General features: G+C 37.9%; 1 protein-coding gene and 1 non-coding gene across 3 annotated transcripts; both read right to left on the bottom strand.

Annotated features, from left to right (window-relative positions):
• Positions 1-8,498: 8,498 nt before the first annotated feature.
• Positions 8,499-8,601, bottom strand: LOC142163735 (U6 spliceosomal RNA). Its single transcript, XR_012694665.1, has one exon. It is a non-coding gene; the product is annotated as a U6 spliceosomal RNA (small nuclear RNA).
• Positions 8,602-8,866: 265 nt separating this feature from the next.
• On the bottom strand, positions 8,867-10,903 carry LOC107817801 (protein BASIC PENTACYSTEINE2-like). 2 transcript variants are annotated; one of them, XM_016643672.2, is made up of 2 exons: positions 10,805-10,903; positions 8,867-10,393 (listed from the first exon to the last, which is right to left on the bottom strand). In XM_016643672.2, exon 2 carries the CDS (start codon positions 10,259-10,261, stop codon positions 9,332-9,334), a length of 930 nt encoding a protein of 309 aa, XP_016499158.2. In that variant the 5' UTR covers positions 10,262-10,393; positions 10,805-10,903; the 3' UTR covers positions 8,867-9,331. The 2 variants fall into 2 exon arrangements, with proteins under 2 accessions (XP_016499158.2, XP_016499159.2); XM_016643673.2 differs by having other exon boundaries at positions 10,699-10,817.
• Between the last annotated feature and the right edge of the window lie 2,978 nt (positions 10,904-13,881).

Here is a 13,881-nt window from a genome sequence, read left to right on the forward strand (position 1 = left end):
GTTTCTATGAGTGTAGATACCTAAGGCACGTAAGAAATATTGGCCCCATCTTTTCAAAGATCTAGTGCAATAGGGAGGTCAGATAATAATTTTCATACTGGTTGCTACACCACCCGCTCAGCTAGCTCGGGTTGGAGGTTCAGGACGTGGTCATCCTAGAAGGGGAGCTCAGTCTATTAGAGGTCAGGCCAGATGTTATGTGTGTTTAGGAAGGACCGAGGTTGTTTCCTGTGATGTTGTTATTAAAGATATTGTTTCTATGTGCCACAGAGATGCTTCAGTATTGTTTGATCCTTGTTTTACTTATTCATATATGTTATCATACTTTTCTTTTTGTCTGGATATCCCACGTGATTCCCTTTATTAGCATGTTCGTGTATCTATACCGGATGGGGATTCTATTGTGGTATATCGAGTCTATTAGTCCTTTGTGGTAGCTATATGTGGTTTTGAGGTGATGGTGGACTTGGTTGCTAGATATGGTGGACTTTGACGTGATCTTGGGTATGGATTGGTTATCTATGTACCATGTTATTATTGATTATCACGCTAAGAAGGTGATGTTTGCTATGCCAGGGTTGTCGAGGTTGGAGTGGAAGGGTTCTCTTGGTTGTACTCCTAGCATAGTGATCTCATTTTTTAAGGCTCAATGGATTGTTGAGAAGGGATATTTGGTGTATTTAACTTTTGTCATAGATGTTAGTGTTGATACTCCTACTGTTGAGTCAGTTTCAGTTGTGAGGGAGTTTTCGGATGTGTTTCCAGAAGACCTATTGGGCATGCCACCCCATAGGAATATTGATTTTAGCATTGATTTGGCACCGGGTACATTGCTTATCTCTATCCCAACATACCGTATGGCTTCAGCAGAGTTAAAGGAATTGAAGGAATAGTTGCAAGAGTTGCTAGATAAGGGGTTCATCAGGCCTAGCATTTCATCTTAGGATGCGCTGGTGTTGTTTATTTAGAAGAAGGATGGTTCTATGAGAATGTGTATTGACTATAGGCAATTGAACAACGTCAGCATCAAGAACAAATATCCATTGCCGCGCATTAATAATTTATTTGATTAGCTTCAGGGTGCTAAAGTGTTCTCAAAGATTGACTTGAGATCAAGGTATTACTAGTTGAAGATTAGAGCATCGGGCATCTCTAAAACAACTTTTAGGACTTGTTATAGGCATTATGAGTTTTTAGTGATGTCGTTGAGTTGACTAATGCCCTAGCATCTTTCATGCATTTGATGAACAATGTGTTCTATCCTTATTTGGGTTCTTTTTGTCAATGTGTTCATTGATGATATATTGGTGTATTCCCGTAGTAGGGAGGAGCACGAGCAGAATTTGAGGATTGTGCTTCAGAATTTGAGGGAGAAGAAGTCGTATGCTAAGTTCTCCAAGTACGAGCGTTGGTTAGACTTGGTGGCATTCTTGGGACACATGGTGTCTAGTGATAGGATCAAGGTGGATCCGAAAAAGATTGAGGCAATTCAGATTTGGCCCTGACCTTCTACTGCTACTAAGATCCGGAGTTTCCTAGGTCTGGCTAGTTACTACCGTCGCTTTTTGGATTTGTGTTGCTAATGTGGATGGGTTGAGAGTTTTAATTCTTGAGGAGGCTCATAGTTCACGGTATTCAATTAATCTTGGTGCTACGAAGATGTACCGTCATTAGAAGCAGCATTATTGGTGGCGGGGGATGAAGAAAGACTTTGTCTGGTATGTTGGTGTATGAATTGTCAGCAAGTTAAGTATGAGCATCAAAGACCTGGTGGTTTGCTTCAGAGGTTAGATATAACGGAGTGGAAGTGAGAGCGTATTACCATAGATTTTGTGGTTGGATTTTCATACACTTTAAGGAGATATGACGTTGTTTGAGTCATTATGGACAAACAGACCAAGCATGTGCATTTCATTCCAGTCATGACTTCCTACACTTCAGAGAAGTTGGCTAAGATCTACATTAGAGAGATTGTTCGCTTGCATGGTTTGCTTGTGTCTAGCAACTCAGATCGAGGCACTCAGTTTACTACGCACTTTTGGAGAGCTGTTCAGTATGATCTGGGCATGCAAGTTGAGTTGAGTACAACATCTCATCCACAGACGAACGGCAGTCTAAGTGGACCATTTAGATTTTGGAGGATATGTTGAGGGCTTATATTATTGATTTCGGAGGTCAGTTGGATCAAATTCTACCATTAGAGGAGTTTCATTACAACAACAGCTATCAGTGGAGCATCCATATAGCTCCCTATGAGGCACTATATGGGAGGCAATGTCGTTCTCTGGTTGGTTGGTTTGAGTCTGGCGAGGCTAGGCTATTGGGCACATATTTGGTTCATGATGCTTTAGAGAAGGTGAAATTGATTCAGGAGTGGCTTCATACAGCATAGTCCAAGCAAAAGATTTATGCCAATAGGAAGGTTCGTGATGTGGCTTTCATGGTGAGTTAAAAGTTTCTTCTTCAAATTTCGCCTATGAAGGGCATGATATGGTTTGGGAAGAAGGGAAAGTTGATCCCTATGTATATTAGTCCATTGAGGTGTTAGAGAGAGAGAGAGAGAGAGTGAGGTGTCCTAAAGGCTTGCTTTGCTACCCAGCTTACCGGGAGTTCATTCGGTATTCCATGTTTTCATGCTTTAGAAGTACTATGCGGATCGGTCACATGTGTTCGATTTCAGTTCGGTGTAGTTCGATGAGAATATAGCCTATGAAGAAGATCCGGCGGCCATTTTAGATCAGCAGGTTTGAAAGATGGGTCTAAAGATATTACATCAGTGAAGATTCAGTGGAGAGGTCAACCGGTTAAGGAGGTGAATTGGGAAACCAAGTGTGATATATGGAGCACATATCCGCAACTATTTGACATCCCATGTATAATTCTAAGCTCATTCGAGGACAAACATTTGTTTAAAAGGGGAGAATGTAACGATCTGGCAGGTTGTTTTGTATATTTGAGCTTCGTTCCCCTATTTGATACTTCTCGTATGCTTGTTTGTTATTTCATGACATGTGGGGATGGTTGGTTTGGTTTAAAGAGGGTATTGGAGTGAATTGCAACACTTAGTCCATTGTTGGAAGCTTAAGTAAAAAAGTTGATCGAGCCTTGGCTTTTGAGTAAACGGTCTCGAAATGGAATTTTGGTGCTTTTGGTATGTCCGGATAGTGATTTTGGACTTAGACGTATGTCTGGATTGGAATTTGGAGGTTCCTATGATGTTCTGGCCCTAACTATTGAATGTTGGAAACTTGTAGGTTTAGAGAATTGATAGGTTTGACTGATAGTTGACTTTGTTATCGAGGTCTGTTTGGGATTCTGGGCTTTGGGATAGGTTTGTGTGGTGATTTATGACTTGTGGTCAAAATTTGGGATCATCTAAGTTAAATAGACGTGGTTCGGCATGAGTTTGGAAGTTGGAAGTTTGATTAGTTCGTTAAGTTTGAAGTGAGGTGTGATTTATTATTTTGATGTTACTTTGTGTGATTTAAGGCCTCGAGTAGGTCCGTATTATGTTTTGAAACTGGTTGACATGATTGGATGGGTCCCGAGGGGCACGGGTGTTTTTGGATAGGTTCTGAACCATTTTGATGCTTTTTGGCAAGTCTAGTTCAGGTACACCGCATTTGCGGAGTGTGGCAAGCAGATGCGATGTTGCGTCTGCCAAGAGTAAGTCTGCACCTGTGATGGGAATCCTAGGATTGGAAGCTCACAGATGTGTAAGGGTGGTCGCTCCTTCGCAGGGCGCCTACGAGGTTTGGTCGAATCTACGGAGTTGTAGAAGCGAGTTGTGTGCATAGGTGCGGGAGGTCTGTGTTTTAAGTGATGCTTGCAGATGCCAGACTTCTGTCGCAGAAGCAACAGGGATTGAGGTCGGTTAAGCGAGTCAAGGGGTTTGGGCTTTGCTTTGGGCTACCAGAGCCGATAGAATTAGGCTTGCAGACTTGGACCCATGTTTTTGTCCAAAATCATTTCAAGATCAGCCCCTTCGAATACTGATTGGTCCTTTGCATAAATGACCTATTTTGGGTTTAACCCTCCTTTTTACTTAAAGAATTAAATTAATCAAGATTCTTTACTTAATAATTTATGCTAAAATACCTTATATTTTTTTGTGAATTAACACTTAATGCATATGCATTATTTTTATAAAAAAAAAAATAGAAGAATGCTTTATAGAAATAATTCTAAAGTTAATACTGAAAAACTCTTTAAATTTGTGTAAGAAGATGAACTACACGATATAACAAGGTAATTAATTAATAACGGAAGAATAATGGCATAATTATAATAATCCTAATAAACAGAAATCAATTTTATTGATAAGTAAGATAGAATGACATTAAAAATGCCATAAATATTTTGGAAAATTATTTTAAAAATAGGTTAAATATATTTTAGCAAACTATTATTGATTTAAGAAGCATAAAAAATTAATTCGGGGAAAGGAGGGTCAAAATTGATCATCAACATAAAAGTATATGATTTCATTGAGTGGTTGTTCCTTGAGCAAGTACTTGCAGGATTGAGCTTTCAGTTGTGTTATGGCAGTGTCTTGTTCCATCATTATAAATAGTAATCCTACCCCTCCTTTTGTTGCAAAGAGAGGGGTGAGACAGCGTGATCTCATGTTCCCATATTTGTTTGTTTTGACAATGGAATATTTGACAAAATTGTTGAGGATTCTAAAGTACAAGCCTGACTTTAATTTTCATCCTAGATGTGAGAAGTTGAATATCACCCAACTAGCGTTATGAATGATCTAATCCTATTTTGTAGAGGGGATGCTTCCAACAGTTTTTCAAAGCTTCAACGTTAAATGCAAATCAAAGCAAAAGTTACACCTATTTTGGAGGTGGTTCCAGTTAGTATTTAATAGGAAGTTATTCAGCAACATGGTTTCTTAGTAGGAGTCCTACCATTTAGATTTCTTTGAGTACCTTTGAGCACAAAGAGATTATCAATTGGTCAGTGACAACCTCTCCTTGATAAATTGATGGGAAGGGTGGCCAGCTGGACTGCCAAATTCTTATCATATGCTGGGAGGATACAATTAATCAAGAGTGTACAGATTATTGTGCAATCCTTCTGGTCACATATTTTTCCTCTTCCAAAAGAAGGTTATTCAAAAATTGAAATTCCCTGGACAGGTGCAACTGAAGCCAAAAAGAGGCTGTGGTGGCATGGAAAAACTAGCTGGCTAAGCAAATGGTCTCATACAACTGATAAATACACATGGAACAAAGCTGCAATCTTAAAGCACCTTTGAAATATATGAAAAAAGAAGAACAAGCTATGGATCCAATAGTGCATTGTCTGCTACATAAAAGATAAAGAGCCCTGGAGTGTGATCAGTAAGCAAGCTTCATGATTAATTCAGAAGGTTCTACAAGCTGCAATGTATTTAACTGAATTTGGTTTGTGGAGAAAGGACGTACTGAACTCAGAAAGCTATTCCATAAGGGCTATATATAATCAAGTAAGAGGAAATTTCCCAAGTAGATTGGAGAAGAATCATATGCAACAATTAAGGGAGCCCTGAATGGTTATTCATACTTCATTTAGCAGTCCATGAAAGGTTATATACTGGGGATAGACTAACCAAATGGGGTGTTTCAACTATTCTAATATGCCCACTATGTGAAGTTTATATGGAGGACCATCAACATTTATTTTTTTAACTGCAGCTTTTCAGCAACTATGTGGATGAAGTTACTTAGATAACAAGGTGTGAGCAGGTCAGTTCAGGGATGGAAAGAGGATCTTGAATGTACCATAATACATGCCAATAAGAGGAACTCTTAAGCAGCAGGCAGTGGCGAAGCTAGGAATTTACCCAAGGATATTTAAATTTGAAAGAAATAAAAACATTCCGACAAAGGGTGTTCAATATGTGTTATATACCTCTAAAATGTAATATTTTATCTATATACACAGTGCAATTTTTCGACGAAGAGAACTGATCACCCTTATAACCATGTGGCTTCGCCACCTGCAACAGCCTACAGAATGATTTTAGCTGGAGCTGTTTATCACTTATGGCGGGAGAGAAGCTATAAAAAATTTCAACACAAGAAGAGGAGCTGTACAGACATAACTAGACTAATTGTTCAGGAAACGCATTACATGGGAAGCTTGAGGCCAAGATAAGTTAGGCAAATGCAGCTATTAAACTTTTATCCTTAGTTTGTTAAGTTGCCAGATGCAGGAGATAGGTAGTAGCAGTTGTTTTAAATTTGCAGTGCTGAAGTTTGGGGTCATATGACCAACTTTAGGGATGATAGTTATACATGTAAATACTTTTCCTTGGTAACAAAAGTTTGTTAATTATCCATAAAATCACGTGGACAGCTTGGGGCACAAATAAAAAGCTTTCGATTGCCAAATGTCTTTGGAAAATAAAAATCTGTTGGTGGCCACCCGATCTACCTCTTTTCTTTTGTTAATAATTGTGTCATGCGGAAGCTAGCAAATCAAACCTTGAACGATGATATTTCAGATAATAAAATAGAAATATATCAAAAGAGATACAAACATTTAATTTGATTCGGTCAATTGACATATGTCCACAGGCGGAGATGAGCAATCCACCATATAAAAGAGTACAAAATATCGATAGAACAACCTAACAAAGAGGTAAACATAAGTGGCAGGCTAACACTTGTCCCGGAATTCTCCCCTTAAACAAAACTACATTGTGCATGCTACTGGATGAGAAGGAAGGATCCTCAATTTATAGAAGTCCAACTATTTTCTTCCAAAAAGAAGGGACTGGCCAAATATGAGATATTTATAATTTTCTTCTAAGGAAAGGAAAACTCATTTATGGTAACTATATTGCCCTTTCTTTCAAGAAACAAGAAAACCAAATATGGTAAGAAAATTAGGACAAACACTTAACAACCTCCACCAATAACTGGTACGAGTAACTCTATCCGCAAAAGCTTGGATAGAAGGGAAGAAATCACTAAATATTTTATGCCTCCGCTGGAATTTTAAACCTGAAACCTCATGGTTCTCATCCACTTTATTGATCACTAGGTCATACCCTTGGGTGCCTTCCTCTTTTTATCTTCTTGTTCTCCTCTTTTACCCACCCTCCACATATAGTGATTGAATAAATTTAGAAAATATATAAATAAAGTTGTCCAGTCCTCTGATTTTCCTATCTCAGTCCATACTTTTTAATGTTAAAATTGTGGGAATCGTCTTCACATTTTTTGGTTAATTTTATACTAAATATTCAAAATCTTGTAAAATCTCATAAACGCTTCTTATCCAACATTTACATGGTTGGCTCAGTGGCCCAAGAAACAGAGGGTTCAACAAAAAATAGTGGCTTCTACCAATTTTGATTCATCGTCTTTTTTCAAGGATTGCAGTACGGTTTCTTTCATGGAGAAATCTGTCAATTCTATTAAAAAGAGTGATAAAGAAATTCAAAATTTGATCGAGAGAGTAGCGGAATTCTGTAATATGTATGCCAGCAAGGAGGAGCGAAGAAGCTCTTCATTTACCAGAAAGCAGCAAACTAGTTTTGCTCAACGGACATAAGCTGAGGCTGTCTAGAATCAGTGGGATCGTCATATGTACATACTTTTAATTTGTTTTTCAGATATATGGCTAGTTTGAGCCGAAAGCAATGCGTTAAGTCGAACCAACAGAACTTACGTTAAATCTAGCTTCCCCTGCACGTTTTTATGATTCATGAAATTAAATTTATCTACATGATAAGAGGAATTCTCTAATTGAAAAGCCAAGGTTATAGTGGACTATTCAGTAAGAATTCAACTGAAGAGATGATTTTGAGATCTCGTTTATTCATTTGTGGCAATAAGAACGTTAGAACATATCAACGTTCAAGGAAGAAACATTTATTGAGCATTGTGATAAAGAGAGTTAAAGACTAGCGCTATTTCATTTACCATCTGGATATGCATATAAAAAGCACTTCTTCGAAGAAATTATAACTTTATTCGTATGTGCATCTTCTGACAATAGAGAGGCACCTAGGCTGAAGAAAATTTGTTGTTCAGACCATGTCATCGTTTCATAATATATCGTACAATCCAATAACTGCTGGAAATAGGTCATGTATGTGATGAAAGGCCTTAAAAGAAGGTTAGGGCAAGTCTTTTATACCGGCAATACAGATGGTTATGAAAATAACAAAACAGCTATGGAAAGGCATTGTAGGTGACTCAAAGTACAAAACTTTCTACCATTAAGGGTTAAGACAGATTCATTCTTACAATAACAACTACACCTCAATCTCAAGCAAGTTAGTGTCAGTTAAGTGAGGATCCTCAGGGTACATGCTACTCCACATAAGCTTGTCTCAGTCCAATAATATATACCTTAGTTTCTCCAGCACTAGAAGTCCTCTACATTTCTACTGGCATATAAATCTCTAATAATGAGACTAGAAGACTCCTAGTGATATGAGATATACAAACATGACTAAAACTTAACACCAACTAAATGGTATTGATTAAAAATTTAAACACTTGAACTGCTTCTCGATTTGTATGTGACATCCTTACACAAGGCCTATGCTAATCTTCATTGTATAGCTCAAGCGAATTCAAGTAATGCCAGAATTTCAAAACAAGAACTAACATCATGATAATTCATCAATCAGTTGAATTTAGCAATTAACATCAGTCTACACCTAAGGCAGTGGCGATAACAATACAAGTTACTCCACCAGATGAATTTGACAATGCATTCGGAGGTGCCAGAAGAAAAAAAAAAAAAAGCAACATTTAGTATCTCTGTAGCTGTAATATTCAGTCCATTAATACATGATGTTGAATGGAATTTCCCATTTGGAAAGAAAATCACCCAATTAAGACAAAAATCCTAAAAATGACAGGTCAGAACCATGTTTTAATAAGTTTAGTGCAGGACATAGCCATTAGTTGATCAAATATAAGGAATCCCTCATAGGAAGACAAAAAAGATCTAACATGAAGCAACAGCTAGAAAGTCAATATCTGAATAATAACAAATAAAAGAATGCAAAACTTCCTAATCAAAGATCAATAGTTTACTGAATAAATTAAGAAACCACCAATTGCATAACAAATGTACCTCCTTTGCAACTTCCATAACCTGCCACTACGGCTAGCCTGATATCTCCGTGAACTACAAAGGTAAACTGAAAGTAAAATCTTAGCCAAGAGGCCACAGGACAATCTGAACGGTTGCGACACCTGAATTTCACTGGTTAGAAACTACCTGACATGCCTCAGTCCCAACCATTGTTACTATGTACACCAGAAACGCACCATGCCCCATTTTAGGGAAAACTGCTAGCATAACCACCATAAATCTATCTGATAGTAACAAACTTGTTTGTACCATGCTTTGCCCAGTAAGGCTTCAGATCAATTGCGTTAGAAAAGTTATATCCTTCCGAAGCAAGTTTCTCTAGTACCTTTGTAAACGCTCCCAAACTCATCTTCCGCCCTGCTATCCTTGAACCACGCCTTTTGGTATTCATAGGCAAGGGATATGAAGATAAATTAGTGGTACAGCAAGCCGATTGCCAACCACCACAGCCCCACCTATAACACTGTTGAGCAACCCCAGTGCATGAGCAAACTGGTATGGGAATTACCGAAATATCCATAGTAATACCATTAATGACAACTTCTGCACTTTTTCTGGGAGCTCTTGCCCGTGGAACAGATGGGGTAGACTCGACTTTAGGGACCCTAGTAGCTTTCTTTGCCTTCTTACTTTTAGGGGACTTCAGCAGTTGTGATTTACCAGCTCCCCTCTTCTTTGCAAGCCCACCAATATCCCTTTCTAGACAAACCTCTTCCAGCTGAGGATCAGGTTCAACTTTCACCAAGTTTGGCTGCTCGTGAATCTGCATGGACTGAGCAGAAGACGTCTCAGGCAAAAAACCATAACCCGTAAGATAGTGGTGGTTTCCGGATAGCACATTGAGATACTTATCTCTATAGTCTTTATGATTAACCCAAGAATCCCTCATGTACTCAATGGGCATAGGGGTCTCCGAGATCCCACAAACCCGATGGTGATGAAACGCACCACCATTAGTTGACTCCATAACTGTAGGATGGTGAGGCTGGTGGGTTTGGTGGTTGTGGTGATGGTGATGGTCGCGAATGTTGCCAAAAAGGGGCTTCTCATCCATAGAGGACATGAGTTGCAGGCCTAAATGGCCCTTCAGGACTGTTGCAGCTGGCTCGAAAAAACCCCAATTTCGTATATTCATACCGTTTCCATCCATGGCTGCGTGAAACCAATATCAAGAGGGCTTGAACTTTCAACAAAGATTTATTTTGACAAACTCCAGCTGTAAATATTGCTTATATCAGTAAAAGATCAATGCCACAGCATGTAAGCATCATCCTTTTCAACCCTACAGAAACCACAAAGGATATAATTCACCAAATCAAACCGTAAAAACCACAAGTAACAAAACTACAAACATCATGCTGAATTAACAAAAAAATACAGTACGTTCAATCAATAGCCACAAGGCACATAAACATGCATAAACATTAAACAAATCAAACCCTACAAACAAGCAATAATACCACAAGTGCAGAGTGGAATTGAAAATTAGTCAATACATTCAATCAATTGCCACAAAATGCACAGAGGCACACAATGCTGGCAACAAAAGTTTAAGATTTATGTAAAATCAGTAATGTTTAAGCTTACTGATTTAGATCTTGGCATAAATAGAGAATGTAATAGCTCAAATATAGAAATGCGGAGTGAAATAACTTAATCCGTAAATGTACTCAGAAAAGGAGAGAGTACTGACTGGAGGGAAGAGTCGGCTGGGTAGGGTTTGACACTGTAATCCCCTCTATTCGAAGGGACTCCCTTGTTTACCTCTAAAGAATAGAAAATATGATCCGGTATGAATTAATAATTGTAGAAATATAAAAGAAGGTTAAATGAAATAACACTACAAAACAAAACAACATACCCCGTATAATTCCATATAATGGGGTCTGGGCATGGTAGTATGTACGGAAACCTTATCTCTACCTTTGTGGAAGTAGAGAGGATGTTTCCAACAGGCCCTAGGCTTTGGCAAGCATAGGTACCACAATAATAATAAGAAAACAAGACGGGACAACACCAAAAAACCATATAAAAGCAGTATACACCACAAGATAGTAAGATGATCGAAATGTAAAAAAAATCGACAGGTATTCAAATAAGCTTACTACCAACCAAATGCGAGAGTACGTACTAACACTACCGGTATGAATAATCTAGACTACATAACCTACTATCCTAATCGTCGACCTCTACACCTTCTTATCACGGGTCATGTCCTCGTTCAGCTATAGTTGCGTCATGTCATGCTGTTGATACCTAATTTTTCCCTAGGTATTTTTGTACCCAAAATACTTCCAAAATAGCATGTATGTGCATATATAAGCACACCCAAGAGTTTTAGTATTTTTTAAGGATTTTTAAACCGATTTACTACCTATTTTAATACCACAAAATCCAATAATTATTCTCAACTTTATTATTTTTTGGTGAATAACTTATTTCATTCCCGTATTTACACCAAAATATAATTAAGATGATTTTTGCATATTTTTACAAATTTATTTGGCATTTTTAAGCTAATTGCATGTAATTGCAATTATGGCCTATTTTATGATTAATAGCATTTTATAATTATAAAACTGGTTCCAATATTTTTAAATTGATATTTATATAGTATTTGTTTGCTCAGTATTTTTAATTTACTTTTTAAATCATTATTACTATTTTTATAAAATAAAAAGGGGAAAATTGGCTATTTAACACTTAGCCTATTTCTATTTCAATAACAGCCTTTTCTCCCTTTCAATTGTAGCCTCAATTAGCCCAATTCTGCCCCAAATTAAACGACTCAATTCCCATTTCGACCCGACACCTTAGCCCAATTTTTAAACCCGTCCGATTTTCTTTAAATCCTAGTCGTTGATCGTTTTGATCAACGCCTGTAGTTTAGGCTTTCTTTTTTTAATCACCTAACACCCCTAACCCTACTTCATTTGCATAAAGACGCCGCCTCTAACTCTCTTCGTCTCCCTCAAATCCTCTCGAACCTCTCTGAAACCCTAATCACCTCCCACCTTATCTCACCTCGTTTCTACCGGAATCCATGGCATCTCCTGCCATAAATGGACTTTACTCACCCTCTCTCACGCCCAAGCCTGAGTTGCACGAAGTCTGGAGGATTTACCTCGATGGTCCTCTCTTAGATCCGTCTCAGATCCGTAGATCTATGGTTTTCCGGCCATGCTCCAGCATATTCAAGCGCTGGAAGCTCTATTCCTGACCGTTTCGACTCAGGATCTGATCTTGTTCTTCCAAGACTTTCTCACTTCTAGGGTTTCTCTGAAACCCTAAGCCACTCAAGGTTCTTTCACCGTTATTTGTTTAGATCTGTGCTATGTATGTGCTTTTCTTGACGATTTGAGTGTTTTCCCCTAATTTCCTTCTCAAAAATCGTTCGATTTCGACTTAGGGTTTCTGAAGGTCTTTTGATTCTTGCTGTTCTTTTCTTTTAGATGTTCGTCTGTATTATGCTCGTATGTTTTCCTTCTCTATTACGCATGTATTGTTTTTTTTTCTTTTATATGTGTGATCACATGATTAATCCGTGTTAAATTTTCTTCACTCTTCTACCATGTGTATTTACTACCGAGCTTCTTGACTTTTGCTTTTCTGAACTCTGTTTGTGTTCTTGTTAAGCATGTTTCATCTATTCTGGACTTGTCTGAGCTCCGGGTTTTCAAAACGTGTCATTTTATGCTCTCAAATCGATTTTCTTTCTCTGATTGTTTCAAACCTCCTATCGTGGTTTGTTTGTTCCTCGTGAGACTCTTTGAGTCTGTTCACTTGCCTTCTCGTTTCTATGTTTGATTCAATTTGAAACCCTAGATTTTGGGGGTTTCTTCGATAAATTGGATTAGGGTTCCACTTTGGGACCCTAAACTTTCAAACTCACCATGAATCTATGACTGAACTCGTATTCTTTTGTTTGTGATCCTAAACCCTTCAATGCTAGACTATTATGTTTGAATTGTTTGCTTTATATGTGAGAAACCCCTCTTTCAAGATTTTTGACGATTGCTTGATTGATTTTGGACCCATTTGATAGGGTCTTGATTGATTGCCCTTAATTTCCTTTTGTTTGAGCCCTTCTCTCCCTATTCCTGATTGGGTTCATTCGAATCAAACCTGTTTACTTTGATTTTGTTAACTGTCTGATTGATTCCCTTTCCTTTCTCTTTACAAATCAAGTACTATTGAGATATTTCCTTAAATATACTTCATGTATTTTCCCTTCTTAGGCTACTATGAAAGATTTTACTCAAATTTCCTTTCCTTGTTTACATTTTCCATCTGAAATTAAATCCCTTGGCTGAAGGGAGAATATTTGAGACTGATTTTTAAAAGGTTTTCTTACCTTTCTTGCTTGCTTCTCTACACTATAAGAGGGGGCTGCCCTTCTGCACTTTAGAGAATCAATTGGGCACGATCAATTCTGATCACTTCTCACTCTCAAATACACTTAGAATTTTCATAAGAGCTCGAGTTCTCTGAACTCACAAGCATAAAGTGTTCTTCTCTGATTGTGGCTTTGCTTGAAAGAATCCTGCATTTCTGTGCGTACTTTTCTGCAACTGGTATGTTCTTATGTTCAAGTCCTGTCTCTTCCCCTTATGTGTTTATTCTATAGTTCATCTCTTACTGTTTACATGCTGTGATTTTCTGCAAGTTTGTTTATTTCATCGTTCCTGCTCTTATATGAATCCCAAACCCTAAGCCCCCCTATGTGGTTGAGTTATGGTTCAGAAACATGGCAATACTTGATATTATTGT

The sequence above is a fragment of the Nicotiana tabacum genome, chromosome 8, assembly GCF_000715075.1.
Source record: "Nicotiana tabacum cultivar K326 chromosome 8, ASM71507v2, whole genome shotgun sequence".
NCBI classification, from domain to species: Eukaryota; Viridiplantae; Streptophyta; class Magnoliopsida; order Solanales; family Solanaceae; genus Nicotiana; species Nicotiana tabacum.